The sequence below is a fragment of the Clinocottus analis genome, unplaced genomic scaffold (assembly GCF_023055335.1).
Source record: "Clinocottus analis isolate CAN_PGR_092001 unplaced genomic scaffold, fCliAna1.0.p SCAF_32, whole genome shotgun sequence".
NCBI classification, from domain to species: domain Eukaryota; kingdom Metazoa; phylum Chordata; class Actinopteri; order Perciformes; family Cottidae; genus Clinocottus; species Clinocottus analis.
Genome location: NW_027176065.1, coordinates 431,491 through 450,911, shown reverse-complemented (window position 1 = coordinate 450,911; position 19,421 = coordinate 431,491). Strand labels below are relative to the sequence as shown.

At 40.8% G+C, this 19,421-nt stretch overlaps 3 protein-coding genes across 3 annotated transcripts; 1 reads left to right on the top strand and 2 right to left on the bottom strand.

Moving 5' to 3' along the window:
- Nucleotides 1-252: 252 nt before the first annotated feature.
- Nucleotides 253-3,689, top strand: LOC137798884 (carnitine O-palmitoyltransferase 2, mitochondrial-like). Its single transcript, XM_068595906.1, has 5 exons — nt 253-428; nt 1,526-1,606; nt 1,709-1,815; nt 1,900-3,174; nt 3,267-3,689. The coding sequence occupies exons 1-5, from the start codon at nt 253-255 to the stop codon at nt 3,593-3,595; spliced, it is 1,968 nt and encodes a 655-aa protein (XP_068452007.1). The 3' UTR covers nt 3,596-3,689.
- Nucleotides 3,690-6,441: 2,752 nt separating this feature from the next.
- LOC137798859 (carnitine O-palmitoyltransferase 2, mitochondrial-like) lies at nt 6,442-11,250 on the bottom strand. Its single transcript, XM_068595868.1, has 5 exons — nt 11,075-11,250; nt 8,445-8,525; nt 8,236-8,342; nt 6,877-8,151; nt 6,442-6,770 (listed from the first exon to the last, which is right to left on the bottom strand). Exons 1-5 carry the CDS (start codon nt 11,248-11,250, stop codon nt 6,442-6,444), a joined length of 1,968 nt encoding a protein of 655 aa, XP_068451969.1.
- A 2,940-nt stretch (nt 11,251-14,190) lies between these two features.
- Nucleotides 14,191-17,298, bottom strand: LOC137798860 (carnitine O-palmitoyltransferase 2, mitochondrial-like). The gene is made up of 5 exons (XM_068595869.1): nt 17,123-17,298; nt 16,342-16,422; nt 16,133-16,239; nt 14,773-16,047; nt 14,191-14,519 (listed from the first exon to the last, which is right to left on the bottom strand). Exons 1-5 carry the CDS (start codon nt 17,296-17,298, stop codon nt 14,191-14,193), a joined length of 1,968 nt encoding a protein of 655 aa, XP_068451970.1.
- Nucleotides 17,299-19,421: the final 2,123 nt, after the last annotated feature.

The window sequence follows — 19,421 nt, the reverse complement described above, 5'->3', positions numbered from 1 at the left end:
CCCCCAAAACAGCACCCAATGTTCCCCTAACAGTTACAAGTTTATATTTACTTGAAAGCCTTGAAGGTATCCGGGTGTGTCGAGTTGTGCAAACAACACTATTCAAAGCACTATGGCCCAAAACTAAAGAGTCTCACCTCCGTGGGCGTGACTGAGAAGGAGGCTAGAAAAGGAACGGAGTGAACACCTTAGCATTATGAATACAGCCTCGAGTGACAGCTGTGTGCTTGACGTGGATGATAACCCAGCACCATGGCCCGTCTGCTTTCAGTGAGATGTGTTGCCTCTCTGAGGAAATCCATAATTAATTCAAGAACCACTGCTCTGGGCATCACCAAGCAGAACTACAGCAGCAAAAAGGAGTCTTCAACAGAGTATTGGAGCCAAAGTGATACTCCATTCATGCAGCACCAGAAGAGTTTACCCAGGTAAGGATTCTGTTTCACATTACACTAAAAGTGCATATCTATAAGCCCATCGTGTCCATAACTAGCGCTCATGTTAGTTGAGACCAGGAGTTAGCAACCTTTCCTATCTAAAGAGCCATTTTGCCCTTTTTTCCACCAAAAGAAATTGTCTGGAGCTCCAAAAGCTGTTTGATATCACAGCATATAAAGTGGTATAGTCCTATTATACATACAAAAACTATAGTTTGTTTTATTTATGAAATTATTGAAGAAGAATAAGGACAGATGGCTAATGTGGTAGAGTGTCTGTCCTGTAATAAAAAGGTAGGAGCTTCGATACCTGTCTTCCTTATATGAGGTTTCCATTTTAAAGCACGTAACTTTTGTTACGATTACACTGAGCGTCCTCTCTCGAGTTTTAGAGCACGGCAAGCGGAAGAGGACGATTACATTTTACTCGCGGACGCCTGACTGTCTCATGAGTTGGCACAGAACCAGTAGCACTACTGAAGGCTGGAGACCTGATCCACTTCTTGAAAGTATATTTACTTTGCTTAGTTTGTTTCAATAATTTATGTTATGTTGTTTACAAATTTCTCACCACATATCAGGCTTACAGGTCAGCCAGCACCGTTTGCCGTGTAAGCAAAATAATATTTCCACGCAGAATTAAACTTTTTACTCGTGACTTTTCTTTTTTTTGCATTTAACCGTTGAGTGTTTACTGAGAGCGAGGCTCTGAGACCTGCAGGGGAAGGTGCTTGGCAGCGACAGGATAGTATGTGAAGCACATTTAAATAATAAAAAAAAAAAGTTCAGTATCACCCAATATCACCTCAAACTCCAACATAAGAAGAGTTCCTTTTGAAAGCTTGTTGACCGGGCAGAAATAAGAATCATGAAATAAAAAGTTTATTTTTGTTTTTTAAAGCCTCAGGGAGACACAACCAAGGGGCTAAAGAGCCGACCCCTGGTTTAGGCCAAAATAAACTCTGATATGATTGTGACACAAAACAACAAAGTTAACGACGTGAAAACACAAACATTTCAAAGACAATCATTCACTGTTGGACTATTAAAGAATGATCTTATTTTATCTTAACATAATGATTGTTCAGGCTACCCATACCAAAGCTGGAGGATACTGTCAGGAGGTATCTGGCGGCCCAGAGGCCTCTGTTGGACGATGACCAGTTCAGGTAAACACAATGAATCAACTTTTATAATGCAATCATTTCCCTTAATGGTCAATACTATCAACCCCATCCTCACCTGAAACACTCTGAACTGTGTGTTTGTAGAAGAACAGAGAAGTTTGCACATGATTTCCAGAGCGGTGTGGGGAAACGGCTGCAAGAGGAACTGGTAGCTCAGGACAAAAGCAATACACACACCAGTTACGTTTCAGGTGAGTCTGACACTGATGCTTGACCCTGGAATTGAGCATCTCCAATCAATCACGAATCAATCAGTTTGATTTTCTTTTTCTCAGATTCATGTTTGAACTGGTTTCTTTCTCTTCGCTACACGATAATGCTCACCAACCCCTTCTTGGTCTTCAATCCTGACCCGAAGACAGAGTACAATGACCAGCTTGTGAAGGCGACCAATATGGTGTGTTCAGCGATGAGCTTCATGAAGATCCTGCAAGCCGGTTTACAGAGGCCAGAAGTTTCCCACCTCAACCTGACAAAGAGAGAGATGGACGGCTTTAAAGGTCTCGTCCACCGGGCCTCGTCTATCCTGTCTCGCCCCGTGGACATGTCCCCGTTCATTCGCCTCTTCAACTCAACTCGGATCCCCAAGAGGAGGGTGGATGAGCTCTTCACGGATGAGAAAGCGCCACATCTCCTCGTGATGAGGAAAGGCAACATGTATGTGTTTGACATTGTAGACAGGGATGGGGATTTGGTGCCGCCTGCAGAGATCCAGTCCCACTTGAAGTACATTTTGTCCGACCCGACTCCAGCTGCCGCCTTTCCTCTGGGGGTCCTGACCAGTGAGAACAGGGACGTGTGGGCCGGACTGAGGGACAAGCTGATAGCTGCTGGAAACGCAGAGCATTTGCAGATTATTGACAGCGCCCTTTTCTGTCTGAGTCTGGACGATGAAAGCATGAGGGACAGAATCCACCTCTCCCACAACATGATGCACGGTGACGGATGCAACCGGTGGTTTGACAAACCTATAACTATCATACTGACCAAAGACGGACACGCAGGTATCAGTCACGACCACGCCTGGGGAGACGGCTTAGCTGCGCTTATCTTTCAGAATGAGATCTTTGAAGAAACAACGAAGCGGCCGCTGGTACACCCGGGCTCTGCTGCTGCTGCTGTGGATTCAGCCTCAGCTGTGCGCAGACTGGAGTTCAACCTGGACAGCGAGCTGGAGAACGGCATCAGAAAAGCCAAGGAGAACTTTGACTCCCTCGTGTCGACACTCACCTTTGATGCCATGGAGTTCAAGAAAGGTGGCAAGGCACTGTTGAAGAAGAGCAAGTTGAGTCCAGACGCTGTGGTCCAGCTGGCTTTCCAAATGGGTTTCCTGAGGCGGTATGGACAGACAGCAGCTGCATGCGAGAGTTGCAGCACTGCAGGGTTCAGGCACGGCCGCATTGACTGCATCCGGCCAGTCACCCTGCAGACGCAACGGTGTTCACACGCCTTTGTTCTCCAGCCAGGACGACACAGTGTGGAGCAACTACAGGCCATGCTGAGTGAATGCTCGACAAATCATCGGCAGCTCATCAAAGAAGGGACTATTGGTGTGTGTCAGACATTTACATGGACACACACACACACACATACTTCGGTCTTCTTTACTAACCACTCCTTTTTTTCTCTCTTCTCTCAATAGGACAAGGCTTTGACGCTCACCTGTTTGCCCTGGAATACCTTCATGATTCAGAGGGCGAGGCTCTGCACGGCCTCTACACAGACCCAGCTTACGCTGCCTTTGACTTCAGCATACTTGAAACCAGCACCCTCACCAGTCCAGCTCTGGACTTTTCTGGCTTTGGCCCATATGCACCTGATGGGTTTGGTCTTTTTTACGGCGTCTTTGACAACCGGATCAGCTGCACTGTGTCCAGCTACCCGACTCGAAACGTCCGTGAGTTCCTGCAGTGTGTCCACAAGTCCTTGGAGGATATTTTCACTGTTCTGGAAGGAAAGACACTCGGCTAAGAACCAAGTGTTTGGTGTTATGAAACAATGGCGAGTGAATAACCTCTCTAACTATGCATCAGTCTCTTCAGACTGCAGCACACTAGAGCCTGAATACAAGTGCAAGCTCTGTTTTTTGTTTTAGGGTTACATTATACAGTGACAGGTGTCATGTTATTTATCCAGCAGGGTTTTTTTTAAGATGAACTTCTCTGCAACACAAAGACTAGAGTATGAAGTCAACTTCTGTGCCTTATCAAAATGTGATTTTAACAGCACATCGCTTGTCACTGTAATTACTTCTACATCTATGTATTACTATCAGTCATTTACAGCTTTCTCGATGTGTTTGAATGAATCTTGAAATAAAATTCAATATAATACAATTTCCTCCATTATTCCATGAATGTTATTGGCCGCGTTTCCCAGATTCGATCGTTCTTAAGGACAGAAACTACAGAACAATACGTGCTTTCGCATCTGGCTCAAGTCGGCAAATAGTCCAGTAATGATACGGAAGCCCGTGGGCGGAAGTAAATTATCGTCTTCAAAGTAAAATCCCAATTTTTTTTTCAACAAAAAAAAGGCAGTTAATGCATGATCAAATAATTAACGCCGTTAATTGATTGAAAAGTTAACGCAATATTAACGCGTTAACTTGCCCAGCCCTAATATGTATATATATGTGTGTATATATATATATATATATATATATATATATATATATATATATATATACACACACACACACATATATATATGTATATGTATATACATATATATAAATATATATATATATATATATACATATATACATATATATATACATATATATATGTATACATATATACATATATATATGTATATATACATATATATATACATATATACATGTGTATATATATATGTGTGTGTATGTATGTATGTATGTATGTGTATATATATGTATATATACATATATATATATATATATGTATATATACATATATATGTATATATACATATATATATATGTATATATACATATATATATATATACATATATATATGTATATATATACATATATATATATATGTATATATATACATATATATGTATATACATATATATATATATATATATATATATATATATATATGTATATACATATATATATACATGATACGGAAGCCCGTGGGCGGAATGTATATATATACATATATACATATATATATACATATATATATACATATATATATGTATATACATATATATATATATATATACACACACACATATACATGTATATATATACATATATATATATATATATATATATATATATATATGTATATACATATAAACATTTTCACAGCCCGTGCCTCAGTCTCAGAGCAAAAAGCATATATAAACGTAACATTTTAAACACTTTTGAAGCATTGTGCAGAAAATGTATGAAGTTTGGCTCACTTGTGAACCAACCGTTTCTAATATGTATTGTGGTCTAGTGGCAAAAAGAGGGCAGTGTTTTCCAAAATGTGAAGCAGCGTCTGGCGTCAAGCTCATCATGGACTTTCCTTCACTTCGGGTAGCTGTGTTCACTCTGCCTAATATGGCTGGCTTGACATAGTAAAGTTAAGAAAACGTGAAAACACCAGGACACACATGGATAATTACAAGTGCTTCATGTCGCTTACTCTCGTATCCGTCCTTGTTGATTTAAAAAGCAAACATGGAAATCAAAATACTGCATTAGCACTCCTGCATCCTAGCTAGCCACACCGTCTCCATTGAAGCTTCTTCCCTTTCAGGCGAGTCTGTTATCATATTGTGAGGTCCGGTTGATCTGGGCCCAGTTATACCTGTAGTTTCTCGGGCAAAGTTCATTTTTCAATCAAATTCTCCCAAAGGAAAACTTTGTTTTATTAGGTAAAATATGTTGACAGTGTGTTCATCTCACTTCAATCATTTTTATTGCAGCAAAATGGGATTGTCAAGCAGACAAACTGACAGAAATGTTGCACCTGACAAAACTGAATGAAGTAGTACTGTATGAAGAAAAATTAATGTCAGAAATAGAGAGCACAAAATGAGCTCCATGCAAGCGTGCGAATCAAACAGTTGTGTCGTAATTTGCTTTGACGAGCGCTTTTACATCACTCCTCGAGCAAAATCCCTGCTTGCGCGAGCTAAAGTTCCTCTCGCGTGCTAGCTCTCGAAGCTTTAAACTGGCTGTTGCCTTCTCTCTCTCTCTTAAATAGATTTTCTTTTTGACAGTAAGTGGGCGGACCCAGTCACCATTGTAACCCTACATCTCATTGGTTACAATCCTCGTCTTCTGATTGGCTGGATATCAGAATGCATTTCGCACCAGCAATTGGGGAACAATGGCGGATGAGACACAACTAAAAGTTGACATTCTCTGAGTACTACTGTTGCTGTTGAGTCAAAAATAAGTAATTTTAGGATGTCTTCAGGCGAGAAGTTCATTGTTGTTTAAGCATCAAATCTGTTGTCGGTTTGTCAAGAATCAACCAACTTACTTTTTTTCAACTACATTGGAACTTTGGAATTGCAACTTTAGTCCAATAAGATGTAGAGACATGATGGTGACCGGGTCCACCCACTTACTGTTTAAAAGAAAATCTACTCGAGAGAGAAGGCAACAAACACGTGAGCGCAGTTTAAAGCTTTGAGAGCAAGCAGGTTAAAAATGTGCGAGAGAGACTTTTGCTTGCGTGAGCGGGGATTTTGCTCGCGCAGTGATGTAAAAGTGTTCGTCAAAGTAAATTACGCGCACAGCTTTTGATTTGCGCATTGAGCTCATTTGCGCTCTCTATTTATGACATTAAATTGCCTTCATTGTTGCGTAAGAAACACTTGTTTCTTAGCCGAGTGTCTTTCCTTCCAGCACAGTGAAAATATCCTCCAAGGACTTGTGGACACACTGCAGGAACTCACGGACGTTTCGAGTCGGGTAGCTGATCCCAGTGCAGCTAATCCGGTCTTCAAAGATGGGGTAGGCAAGACTAAACACATCAGGCGCGTATGGGCTAAAACCAGCAAAGTCGATAGCTGGACTGGTGAGAGTGCTGGTTTCAAGGATGTAGCGATCGATGGGAGTGTAAGCTGGGTCTGTGTAGAGGCCGTGCAGAGCCTCGCCCTCTGATTCATGCAGGTATTTCAGGGCAAACAGGTGAGCGTCAAAGCCTTGTCCTAGTAAGAGAAGAGAGAAATAAAATAAGTGGTTAGTAAAGAAGACCGTGTGTGTGTGTGTGTGTGTGTGTGTGTGTGTGTGCCCATATAAATGTATTACACACACCCGTAGTCCCTTCTTTGATGAGCTGCCGATGATTTGTCGAGCATTCACTCAGCATGGCCTGTAGTTGCTCCACACTGTGTCGTCCTGGCTGGAGAACAAAGGCGTGTGAACACCGTTGCGTCTGCAGGGTGACTGGCCGGATGCAGTCAGTGCGGCCGTGCCTGAACCCTGCAGTGCTGCAGTACTCGCATGCAGCTGCTGTCTGTCCATACTGCCTCAGGAAACCCATTTGGAAAGCCAGCTGGACCACAGCGTCTGGACTCAACTTGCTCTTCTTCAACAGAGCCTTGCCACCTTTCTTGAACTCCATGGCATCAAAGGTGAGTGTCGACACGAGTGAGTCAAAGTTCTCCTTGGCTTTTCTGATGCCGTTCTCCAGCTCGCTGTCCAGGTTGAACTCCAGTCTGCGCACAGCTGAGGCTGAATCCACAGCAGCAGCAGCAGAGCCCGGGTGTACCAGCGGCCGCTTCGTTGTTTCTTCAAAGATCTCATTCTGAAAGATAAGCGCAGCTAAGCCGTCTCCCCAGGCGTGGTCGTGACTGATACCTGCGTGTCCGTCTTTGGTCAGTATGATAGTTATAGGTTTGTCAAACCACCGGTTGCATCCGTCACCGTGCATCATGTTGTGGGAGAGGTGGATTCTGTCCCTCATGCTTTCATCGTCCAGACTGAGACAGAAAAGGGCGCTGTCAATAATCTGCAAATGCTCTGCGTTTCCAGCAGCTATCAGCTTGTCCCTCAGTCCGGCCCACACGTCCCTGTTCTCACTGGTCAGGACCCCCAGAGGAAAGGCGGCAGCTGGAGTCGGGTCGGACAAAATGTACTTCAAGTGGGACTGGATCTCTGCAGGCGGCACCAAATCCCCATCCCTGTCTACAACGTCAAACACATACATGTTGCCTTTCCTCATCACGAGGAGATGTGGTGCTATCTCATCCGTGAAGAGCTCATCCACCCTCCTCTTGGGGATCCGAGTTGAGTTGAAGAGGCGAATGAACGGGGACATGTCCACGGGGCGAGACAGGATAGACGAGGCCCGGTGGACGAGACCTTTAAAGCCGTCCATCTCTCTCTTTGTTGGGTTGAGGTGGGAAACCTCTGGCCTCTGTAAACCGGCTTGCAGGTTCTTCATGAAGCTCATCGCTGAACACACCATATTGGTCGCCTTCACAAGCTGGTCATTGTACTCTGTCTTCGGGTCAGGATTGAAGACCATGAAGGGGTTGGTGATTATCATAGAGTAGCGACTAGAAAGATACCAGTTCAACCATGATTCTGAGAAAAAGAAAATCAAACTGATTGATTCGTGATTGATTGGAGATGCTCAATTCCAGGATCAAGCATCAGTGTCAGACTCACCTGAAACGTAACTGGTGTGTGTATTGTTTTTGTCCTGAGCTACCAGTTCCTCTTGCAGCCGTTTCCCCACACCGCTCTGGAAATCATGTGCAAACTTCTCTGTTCTTCTACAAACACACAGTTCAAAGTGTTTCAGGTGAGGATGGATTTGATAGTATTGACCGTTAAGGGAAATGATTGCATTATAAAGGTTGATTCATTGTGTTTACCTGAACTGGTCATCGTTCAACAGAGGCCTCTGGGCCGCCAGATACCTCCTGACAGTATCCTCCAGCTTTGGTATGGGTAGCCTGAACAATCATGAAACAGTCTTCTTGAAGGTCTGGACGTGTGATTGGTCACAGGGCCCGCGTGACCAGTAACATGTGCATTGATTAGTCCGTGTAGCTAGCTTCGAACCTAGAATCTAGAATCTCAGGATTTACTGATGACCCCTTTCCACAAAGGGTTATATGCGTCTGGTGAGTAAAATGCTGATTATGTTACAAAATGGCAAAGTATCGTACTAAAGACTTAAAATGGTCGTATTTGGAGGATAATTATCGTGCATCTAGTAACACTGAGATCGGTCGACCAATAACAGTTCTCTCTACAGTCAGAGCTCGCGCAAGAAGGTGGATCGTAAGGGAGATACTGTTTCCAAAACTTGAAAGGCGTAATAACTAGTTTGTGAAAGACCCAGAGGAACGCAAATATCCAACGAGGCGAAATCCCGGACGTGTTTGGAATCCCCTGCCGGACGCATTCTTTTGGGTCTCAAAAAGAGGACATGTCCGGGAAAAAAAGGACGTCTAAATAAAAAAATAGAAAAATTGGTCTGATGGAGGAACCTTGTTTACTTGGAAGTGATTGCAATCCACGGATGGAGTCACAAAATGATGTTATTGACAGAAAAAGTTTGAGAACCACTGCTTTAAGTGTTTCTGTCAGTGTCGTCGTCACGCCCACACAACCTTGTTCAACGTCACTTCTGCAGAAAGCTCGGTCGCTTGTAACTCAGACTTTCCTGGTGCTCGCCCTGCGACCAAAAATGTGTTTGTCAACTTTCATTATGTGTCTGTAAAACATGCTTTAAAGCAACACAGACAAAGGGAGGTAACACGTCAAACATGGCCAAGCAAATTTCAAGCAGACAGCCTGAACTTTTTAATTTTTTGTTTAACCAATGACAGGTAAATATGGAAGCCCATTTCCGCACAAAAAAAAAAATTAAGATCAAAAAAAAAATTAGCGACAAAAAAAAAATTAGCGCCAAAAAAAAAAAAATTAGGACAAAAAAAAAATTAATAAAAAATTAGGACCAAAAAAAAAAGAAATTAGGGAGAGAAAAAAAAAATCTTTTCGTTGACGAAAATAAAAAAAACATCGAAGCAATATGTTATTTCATCACTTTGGTTTTATAATACCTTCATTTAAAATACAATTATATTTAGGCTGTAAATATGTATTGTTCATACAACAAAACAAGTACAAGTCAAAAAATAGTCCAATCTTGTTTCAATTCACGTATTCTTTTAATTTAACATTGCAAACACTGTTTTATATTCAAGTGCTCTTGTTATTTACCAAAAGATAACTAGGCAATGTCAACCACCTGTAAGAGCTGTATAGATGGTTACTTTAAAGTAAATAATTCATTCAATATATGTGTGGACTTTGCATTTTACTCAGTTCTTAAAAATGACCAATGGAAGGACAACAATGTACTTTGTGTGTACAAATATTAGCTACAATTATATTTAGGCTGTAACTGTAATTTGGACATTTGTAGTCAGTAATCAAGTTCTCATTTCTCTCCTGGAATGAAACGTTTTTTGTTTTATTTTTGTTGCTTTTTTTCAAGTCAACAAAAAAAAGAGAACAAAAAAAAAGATTTTTTTTTTTAGTCCTAATTTTTTTTTTGGTCTTTATTTCAATTTTTGGTCCTAATTTTTTTTTTTTTTTTTGGTCCTAAATTCTTTTTTTTGTGTGTGGATGGGCTTCCATAGGTAAGCAAATGTAATTGTAACATGAAAAACCCCAAGCTCACCCATATACAGCCACGAGTAGCATTAGCCGAGTTTGTCTCCAAGCATTTATGATCATGAGGTCAGAATGCACACAAGAGTGTACCAAATGAAACACAATTGATGCAAAATGGTAACATGCTGGTGGAGCCTGAGGGTGGATCTTGAGCTAATTAGTTCAAGATTATTAATAAGTGCATTTTTCAATAGAGGGGAGAAATTACCCTTTAATTATGTGTCAATCTTTAACGTACCTATATGATAGCTTTAGGTTTATTTTACCTCAAACACACATCTGTAAAATGATTGTTATTAGTAATAGTATGGAGTATTATTATCTACAATTGCTCATACTTATGGAAATAACTATGTAGCCATCCGGACAATAGACCTACATAGTCGTGTATAATCAATGCTGTGATAGCACCATGTAGTTTTTATTAATATCTTGCTGTATGCTAATATTAATGCCATTTGTCGAGTGTTCAAAAAGCTGGGCAGAAACAAGCTGGTCAAAAAGGGAACCATACAGATGTTTTATTTATTACTATTATAGATAAATAAACCAGTATCGTATTGTATTTATGGTTTTGTATCGAATTCCAGTATCGTATCGTAAGTATCGGTATCGGGATATTAATGGCAGGTATTGTATCAAGGTCATAATTTTAGTATCGTGACAACCCTAGTAAGAAGTAATATTTTTGATAGCCGAGTAAAAATAACTCATTTAATGTTGCTGACTCCCGGTCTAAACTAACGTGAGGGCTAGTTATAGACACAATAGGCTTATAGATATGCACTTTTAGTGTAATGTGAAACAGAATCCTTACCTGGGTAAACTCTTCTGGTGCTGCATGAATGGAGTATCACTTTGGCTCCAATACTCTGTTGAAGACTCCTTTTTGCTGCTGTAGTTCTGCTTGGTGATGCCCAGAGCAGTGGTTCTTGAATTAATTATGGATTTCCTCAGAGAGGCAACACATCTCACTGAAAGCAGACGGGCCATGGTGCTGGGTTATCATCCACGTCAAGCACACAGCTGACACTCGAGGCTGTATTTATAATGCTAAGGTGTTCACTCCGTTCCTTTTCTAGCCTCCTTCTCAGTCACGCCCACGGAGGTGAGACTCTTTAGTTTTGGACCTTGGTGCTTTTAATAGTGTTGTTTGCACAACTCCACCCAGCCGGACATTTTTAAGGCTTTCAAGTCAATATTTAATATTTATCTCAGCTGACAGAGATTATAAAACACAGCACTGTAACAGAACAATATAATGATTATGATAAACATTGACATTATGTCTCAAATATTGACTTTTCCGTCAAAAAAAGCTCAAACTGTCGAGCCTTATATCCACAACACCGTCAATGGTGTAATCTGGAGAGACTTGTTTGAGTATTGAGCCCCGAGGCCTTAGTGAGGTCTGTTCAAGTAGTCATATGAACCCCAAATGAGTTCTAATACTTGTGTTATTTGATATCATATTTTTCCAAATTTTACTTTTTTTTTACAAATAAATTCTGAAAAAAATGTAAATTAAAAAATAATGTTATACCTATTGTGTTTATAACTCTGAACATCCAGCATGATCTGAGAAAGATTTTCCAAAAATGCTCTTCTTTAGAAATGACCATCATATCCCGAAGGAGACACAGTTTCAGTTCAAAAAGGCGTGTCTTGTGATTATTGTACTGTGCCTTATTGTTGCATGTGGGACTAATGATTCAGAACATGGGTTTATCAGCTCAACAAGACAGGCTTGTACTTCAACTTGTCCAGAGTCTCAAATAATGCATCTAACTTACTTCGGTTTCACTCGCGTATGAGCATTAGGACTGTTCTCATGTGTTTCTGTTGATTATATATATATATATATATATATATATATATATATATATATATATATATATATATATATATATATATATATATATATATATATGCATATATATATATGCATATATATATATATATATATGTATATATATGTATATATATATATACACACATATATATATATACATATACATATATATACATATACATATATATACACAGACATATATATATATATACACATACATATATATATATCTATATCTATATATATACACACATACATATATGTACATATACATATATATATATATATATATATATATATATATATATACACACATACATATATGGACATATACATATATACAGATACATACATATATATAAATATACATACATATAATACATACATATACAGGCTACTGACATGGCAAGGTAACAACTTCAGTCACGGTTGCACATTCGTGAAATTACAGAGCTGAACTGCATGCTGGGTAAAGATCTCCACTTATCATGACAACATACTACTATTATGAATGTCTGTGAGGTGACAGGCCTGATGGTCTTTGCATAACTTAAATTGTATTTAAAACACAAACTATCTTTTTGGAAATGAGAAATGAAGAGGCAGTAACATGTAATTATTACAATTTAGCTACAAAAGCCAGTGAGTGGAGCAACTTACCTGTCAGGAATAGAAACTTCAGTCATGGTTTCACATTTATAAAATCATACCACAGAACTGCATGCTGGGAAGTCCTGTCAAACTCCGTCACGGAGAGTACATAAATGAGTTAATGAATACAAAAGCGGCGGAATTTTAAGTTACTACATGGAACTGAATTAAACTTTGAGTTGATTCTGGCGCCCCCTGTGGACAGAAGTGGTACTGCTTCTGAGCCACATATCCACCACTGCCTCCAACCCTTCACAGAGTTTGTGGCTCTTTATGCTTCCTGGTTCACAAATACATGAATTACACCCAAATAAAGTATAGCTTTACGAACAACGTGTGAGAAGCCTGACGTGTGTTTGGAACCAGCACTTTAAGCGAGATGCAAACAGCTAGAGCAATTATGAAACACGCTTGATACGGACACAATGAACAGAGATATGTATGGAAGCCCATTTCCGCCACACAAAAAAAAAAGAAATTAGGACCAAAAAAAAAAAAAGAAGACAAAAAAAAAATTTTTTTTTTTTTTTTGGGTTGTCTTTTTATTTTTGGTTGACTTGAAAAAAGGCACACAAAAAAACTATTTGATTCCAGGAGAGAAATGAGAACTTGACTCTTTACACTTCCTGGTTCACAAATACGTGAATTACACCTAAATTGAATACTTGTGTTGTATAAGAATTATAGTGCGTTGCTTTTTGTAGGGATAGCTTTACGAACAGTGTGTGAGAAGCCTGACGTGTGTTTGGCACCAGCACTTTAAGTGAGGGGCAAACAGCTAGAGCAATTATGAAATAATACACACTTGATACGAACACAAAGAACAGAGATATGTGTCTTTGTCTGGGTAAAATGATCTGCTCTTTGAAGGATGTTAAGAGAGATTTTTTCTGCTCATTGGATTAAAGGCACTTCTGATTGAACTCCCTGTTGTCTGTCATATTTTTGGAAAGTGTTTCATCTGCAAATGTATATTTTCACCAACTCATTATACAACTTATATCCCTTAATGAGACATTGAAATGAATGCATGAGAATAAGAAGTGATATTCAACAACATAAAAATAGTTAACATTGTTAGCTTGATTTCAAGATGCATTCAAACACATCAAGAAAAGCTGTTAATGATTGATAGTAATTTATATAGAAGTTATTACAGCAACGAGCGATGTGCTGTTAAAATCACATTTTGATAAGGCACATGAGTTGACTTCATACTCTCGTCTCTGTGTTGCAGAAATGTTCATCTTAAAAAATCTGCTGGATAAATAACATGACACCTGTTCTATAAAATGCAACCCTAAAACAAACAAAAACAGAGCTAGTGCTTAAACTCAGGCTATAGTGTGCTGCAGTCTAATGAGGCTGATGCATAGTTGCCAGAGAGGTTAATCACTCGCTACTATGACATAAAACCAAACACTTGGTTCTTAGCCGAGTGTCTTTCCTTCCAGCACAGTGAAAATATCCTCCAAGGACTTGTGGACACACTGCAGGAACTCACGGACGTTTCGAGTCGGGTAGCTGGACACAGTGCAGCTGATCCGGTTGTCAAAGACGCCGTAAAAAAGACCAAACCCATCAGGTGCATATGGGCCAAAGCCAGCAAAGTCCAGAGCTGGACTGGTGAGGGTGCTGGTTTCAAGGATGCTGAAGCCAAAGGCAGAGTAAGCTGGGTCTGTGTAGAGGCCGTGCAGAGCCTCGCCCTCTGAATCGGACAGAATTTGCAAGGCAAGAAGGTGACCGTCAAACCCTTGTCCTAGTGAGGGGAATAATAGAAGAGGTTAGTATGTGCTCTTCAGTTCACAATACGCAATTTTTTTTTTTACATAGAATGCTAACCAGTCATAATTTTAGTAGAACATATTAGAAGTTATGGCTAAACATTATTTCCTGTTTTATCAAATTAGCAATAATGAAGGAATCTCTTACAGTGTCACTGTGACGACTAAATAAAACTGTCGGCAAGACTTCTTTGAAAATTGAAATCCATGTCAATGTATTACACACACCCGTAGTCCCTTCTTTGATGAGCTGCCGATGATTTGTCGAGCATTCACTCAGCATGGCCTGTAGTTGCTCCACACTGTGTCGTCCTGGCTGGAGAACAAAGGCGTGTGAACACCGTTGCGTCTGCAGGGTGACTGGCCGGATGCAGTCAATGCGGCCGTGCCTGAACCCTGCAGTGCTGCAACTCTCGCATGCAGCTGCTGTCTGTCCATACCGCCTCAGGAAACCCATTTGGAAAGCCAGCTGGACCACAGCGTCTGGACTCAACTTGCTCTTCTTCAACAGAGCCTTGCCACCTTTCTTGAACTCCATGGCATCAAAGGTGAGTGTCGACACGAGTGAGTCAAAGTTCTCCTTGGCTTTTCTGATGCCGTTCTCCAGCTCGCTGTCCAGGTTGAACTGCAGTCTGCGCACAGCTGAGGCTGAATCCACAGCAGCAGCAGCAGAGCCCGGGTGTACCAGCGGCCGCTTCGTTGTTTCTTCAAAGATCTCATTCTGAAAGATAAGCGCAGCTAAGCCGTCTCCCCAGGCGTGGTCGTGACTGATACCTGCGTGTCCGTCTTTGGTCAGTATGATAGTTATAGGTTTGTCAAACCACCGGTTGCATCCGTCACCGTGCATCATGTTGTGGGAGAGGTGGATTCTGTCCCTCATGCTTTCATCGTCCAGACTGAGACAGAAAAGGGCGCTGTCAATAATCTGCAAATGCTCTGCGTTTCCAGCAGCTATCAGCTTGTCCCTCAGTCCGGCCCACACGTCCCTGTTCTCACTGGTCAGGACCCCCAGAGGAAAGGCGGCAGCTGGAGTCGGGTCGGACAAAATGTACTTCAAGTGGGACTGGATCTCTGCAGGCGGCACCAAATCCCCATCCCTGTCTACAACGTCAAACACATACATGTTGCCTTTCCTCATCACGAGGAGATGTGGCGCTTTCTCATCCGTGAAGAGCTCATCCACCCTCCTCTTGGGGATCCGAGTTGAGTTGAAGAGGCGAATGAACGGGGACATGTCCACGGGGCGAGACAGGATAGACGAGGCCCGGTGGACGAGACCTTTAAAGCCGTCCATCTCTCTCTTTGTCAGGTTGAGGTGGGAAACCTCTGGCCTCTGTAAACCGGCTTGCAGGATCTTCATGAAGCTCATCGCTGAACACACCATATTGGTCGCCTTCACAAGCTGGTCATTGTACTCTGTCTTTGGGTCAGGATTGAAGACCATGAAGGGGTTGGTGAGCATTATCGTGTAGCGAATAGAAAGAAACCAGTTCAAACATTGTTCTAAGAGGAAGAAAAAAATCAATCATTCATTAGTGATTGATTGGAGATGCTCAATTCCAGGATCAAGCATCAGTGTCAGACTCACCTGAAACGTAACTGGTGTGTGTATTGCTTTTGTCCTGAGCTACCAGTTCCTCTTGCAGCCGTTTCCCCACACCGCTCTGGAAATCATGTGCAAACTTCTCTGTTCTTCTACAAACACACAGTTCAGAGTGTTTCAGGTGAGGATGGATTTGATAGTATTGACCGTTAAGGGAAATGATTGCATTATAAAGGTTGATTCATTGTGTTTACCTGAACTGGTCATCGTCCAACAGAGGCCTCTGGGCCGCCAGATACCTCCTGACAGTATCCTCCAGCTTTGGTATGGGTAGCCTGAACAATCATTATGTTAAGATAAAATAAGATCATTCTTTAATAGTCCAACAGTGAATGATTTTATGTGAAATGTTCATGTTTTCATGTTAACTTTTTTGTTGTTTGGTTTTTAAGTTATTCTGTTTTAATGTGTTCTTGTACAAGATATTTAAAAAGCATAACCATGGATCAATTGAGTTTAAATATAGATAAATGTTAATAACTTTACCCATTCTGGAGTCGGGAGTCATTTTCCTCAAGAGGGACTGCAATAAAATGGGACTGAGAAATGACTTCATTGCCATGATTTGAGTTCTGTTTCCTGTTTTATTTTGTACTCTTGTGTCCTCTGTATCTCTGCACTTCCTGTCCTGGTGTTTGCCTGGGATTGTCTGTCTACCTGGTTCCTAATTGTGTGATGCCTTCACCTGTGTCTTCACCGGTCTCCAGCCTCCACTACTACTTATTCTTGTTCTATAATTTTATATATTAAACAAAGGTTTTTGGATATATAATTTGACTAGAGCACTTTATACACTGTAATATCAAACAGCTTTTGCAGCTCCAGACAATTTCTTTTGGTGGAAAAAAAGGGCAAAATGGCTCTTTAAATAGGAAAGGTTGCTAACTCCTGGTCTAAACTAACGTTAGTGCTAGTTATGGACACGATGGGCTTATAGATATGCACTTTTAGTGTAATGTGAAACAGAATCCTTACCTGGGTAAACTCTTCTGGTGCTGCATGAATGGAGTATCACTTTGGCTCCAATACTCTGTTGAAGACTCCTTTTTGCTGCTGTAGTTCTGCTTGGTGATGCCCAGAGCAGTGGTTCTTGAATTAATTATGGATTTCCTCAGAGAGGCAACACATCTCACTGAAAGCAGACGGGCCATGGTGCTGGGTTATCATCCACGTCAAGCACACAGCTGTCACTCGAGGCTGTATTTATAATGCTAAGGTGTTCACTCCGTTCCTTTTCTAGCCTCCTTCTCAGTGACGCCCACGGAGGTGAGACTTTTCGGTTTTGGACCTTGGTGCTTTTAATTGTGTTGTTTGCACAACTCGACCCAGCCGGACGGCTTTAACCTTTTAAGCTCCGACCCTCTTTATAGGCTTCTGCTCGAAGATGACATACCCAAACTAAAATGGGTGTGTCTCTGCAACCACTAGAGCTATTTGAATAATCTTGGTGTTACTAAACAAGTATAATGTTAAATTTTGCTCAGATGTGTAAATATCAGTGTTACTGGTTAAGAGTGGTCCCATTTGGTCCTATTTGAATTTTATCATGTACCAAACTATATATTTCATTTTTATATTACTTATGGTGATCAATACATCAGTTTTTAAATGAATTTTGATTTGTTTTTTATGAATTAGGAAAAAAGAAATTTAAAAAAATCTGACTTTTTTTAAAATTATTTACTTATATTTTACCTTTAAAATAAAACAAGCACACAAATTAACAATTTTCAAACTGTAATTAATGTGGATTTTTCTGATAGCACCAAGCTAAGGGGTGCTGGTTCTGGAAACATGCTGATTTTGGGAGGATTTTGGGGCTTTTTTTGTTTTATACTTTTATGATTATCTTTCTTTCAGCTTGAGTTTTTTTTTTAAATGGCTGACTGATTCTTGTAGCAAAGGTTTTTGGTGTTTAATATAAAATGTTTTCTATCACGCTGCATTGATACGCTTTAGCACATTCCTGTTTGTATAAGGGAAAATGTTTTCTATCCCGCTGCATTGATATGCTTTAGTATATTTCTGTTTTTTATGACAAGTCCAAATGTGGTCATAGTAGATGGATCCTACAGTATACGGAAGACAGGTCTAAATATGGTCAGGGCAAGATCTGCTGCAAAGAGGTATCGAACCCGTGACCAAGGTCAGAGAATGTTGAACCACAGACACCCACCGTGGATTCCCCCTCACACTTGCCTATAAAAACCGAGATAACGGCGCACTTCTTCAGTTCCTTCTTGGACTTTGTCCCCGAGATTGAACCACTTTATTTGAGCAATCAAATGGAGACTGACTTACGCTGTGAATGAACTGAGTCTTTTAGTACTGTGAGGATATCCTGGGGCACGGTGTTTTAACCTTTTAAACATATATTACTTTTTGACTGTCTTTCAACTCTTGCGGGTATAACCTCCAAATAAAGGAAGTTGCAGTAAAAGTACCATATGTATAGTAACTCTTGTTGAAATAAATCTTATATACTGTGGAATAAGAGTCTAGTTATTCACTTAATGGGGACTCCTGTTTAATGGAAGGGGATAACTTCCAGGTTGTCGAGATACAGAGGTAATCACCGGGCCGGGGCCTTTGACAAGGGAACGCAATCCAGCAGGAGTCCCGGCCCGTTTCCAGATCCAGACAAATGGAAGTAATCGTTGGGTTGCACTGTGTGGAAAACGGTTCGTCGTCCATTCCTATTAAGAGGAAACAGTTTGGTGGATCACGTGGCTCCATAGTGCAGGTAGGCCACGAGGGAAACCCGACGGAAGAGGTTTTTAACATCCATCATTGTCTCTATAAATTGAAATCGAAAGCAAACTGTTCGGGGTTCTGAAACGGGCCCTTCTTACACGGCTGGCGTAAGGAGAAGGCGCTCCCCCTTAGCTTTGACCAGGACAAGGCCGAGCCCGTTAAACCCCGACGAGGAGAGAGGAGTCGAGCACACAGGTGTTTACCGAAAGAGACACCCTTTGCCTCGGAGCGACGTCGGGTAAATAGGATATGTGATCTCTGTCGGGCATCCCAAACCCAGCCGCATCCATTATGAAACAAGGAAATACAATTAAAATAAGTCAAGTGACGTTTCCTGCACAGGCTCTCCGGAACCACAACGTTGATTGACTTCCTTTAGATTGTTGAAATACAGTAAAGCTTTGTGGGAAGAGTTCTATCCGAACAGAAAAAAAATAAACTTATCGTTAAGTTTATGTAATTACAGAAGCCCCGTGACCTCGCCGTCACTTTCAAATAATTCACGCCGTTAAAGGATTGA

Excerpts from the sequence above, each read along its gene's own strand:
- LOC137798859 (XM_068595868.1), bottom strand. The coding sequence starts at position 11,250 with ATGGCCCGTCTGCTTTCAGTGAGATGTGTTGCCTCTCTGAGGAAATCC. Across the intron at positions 8,526-11,074 it reads CACCAGAAGAGTTTACCCAG|GCTACCCATACCAAAGCTGG; the intron begins GTAAGGATTCTG and ends ATGATTGTTCAG. Across the intron at positions 8,152-8,235 it reads ACACACCAGTTACGTTTCAG|AATCATGGTTGAACTGGTAT; the intron begins GTGAGTCTGACA and ends TCTTTTTCTCAG.
- LOC137798860 (XM_068595869.1), bottom strand. The coding sequence starts at position 17,298 with ATGGCCCGTCTGCTTTCAGTGAGATGTGTTGCCTCTCTGAGGAAATCC. Across the intron at positions 16,048-16,132 it reads ACACACCAGTTACGTTTCAG|AACAATGTTTGAACTGGTTT; the intron begins GTGAGTCTGACA and ends TCTTCCTCTTAG. Across the intron at positions 14,520-14,772 it reads CATCAAAGAAGGGACTACGG|GACAAGGGTTTGACGGTCAC; the intron begins GTGTGTGTAATA and ends TCCCCTCACTAG.
- LOC137798884 (XM_068595906.1), top strand. The coding sequence starts at position 253 with ATGGCCCGTCTGCTTTCAGTGAGATGTGTTGCCTCTCTGAGGAAATCC. Across the intron at positions 1,607-1,708 it reads TTGGACGATGACCAGTTCAG|AAGAACAGAGAAGTTTGCAC; the intron begins GTAAACACAATG and ends GTGTGTTTGTAG. Across the intron at positions 3,175-3,266 it reads CATCAAAGAAGGGACTATTG|GACAAGGCTTTGACGCTCAC; the intron begins GTGTGTGTCAGA and ends TTCTCTCAATAG.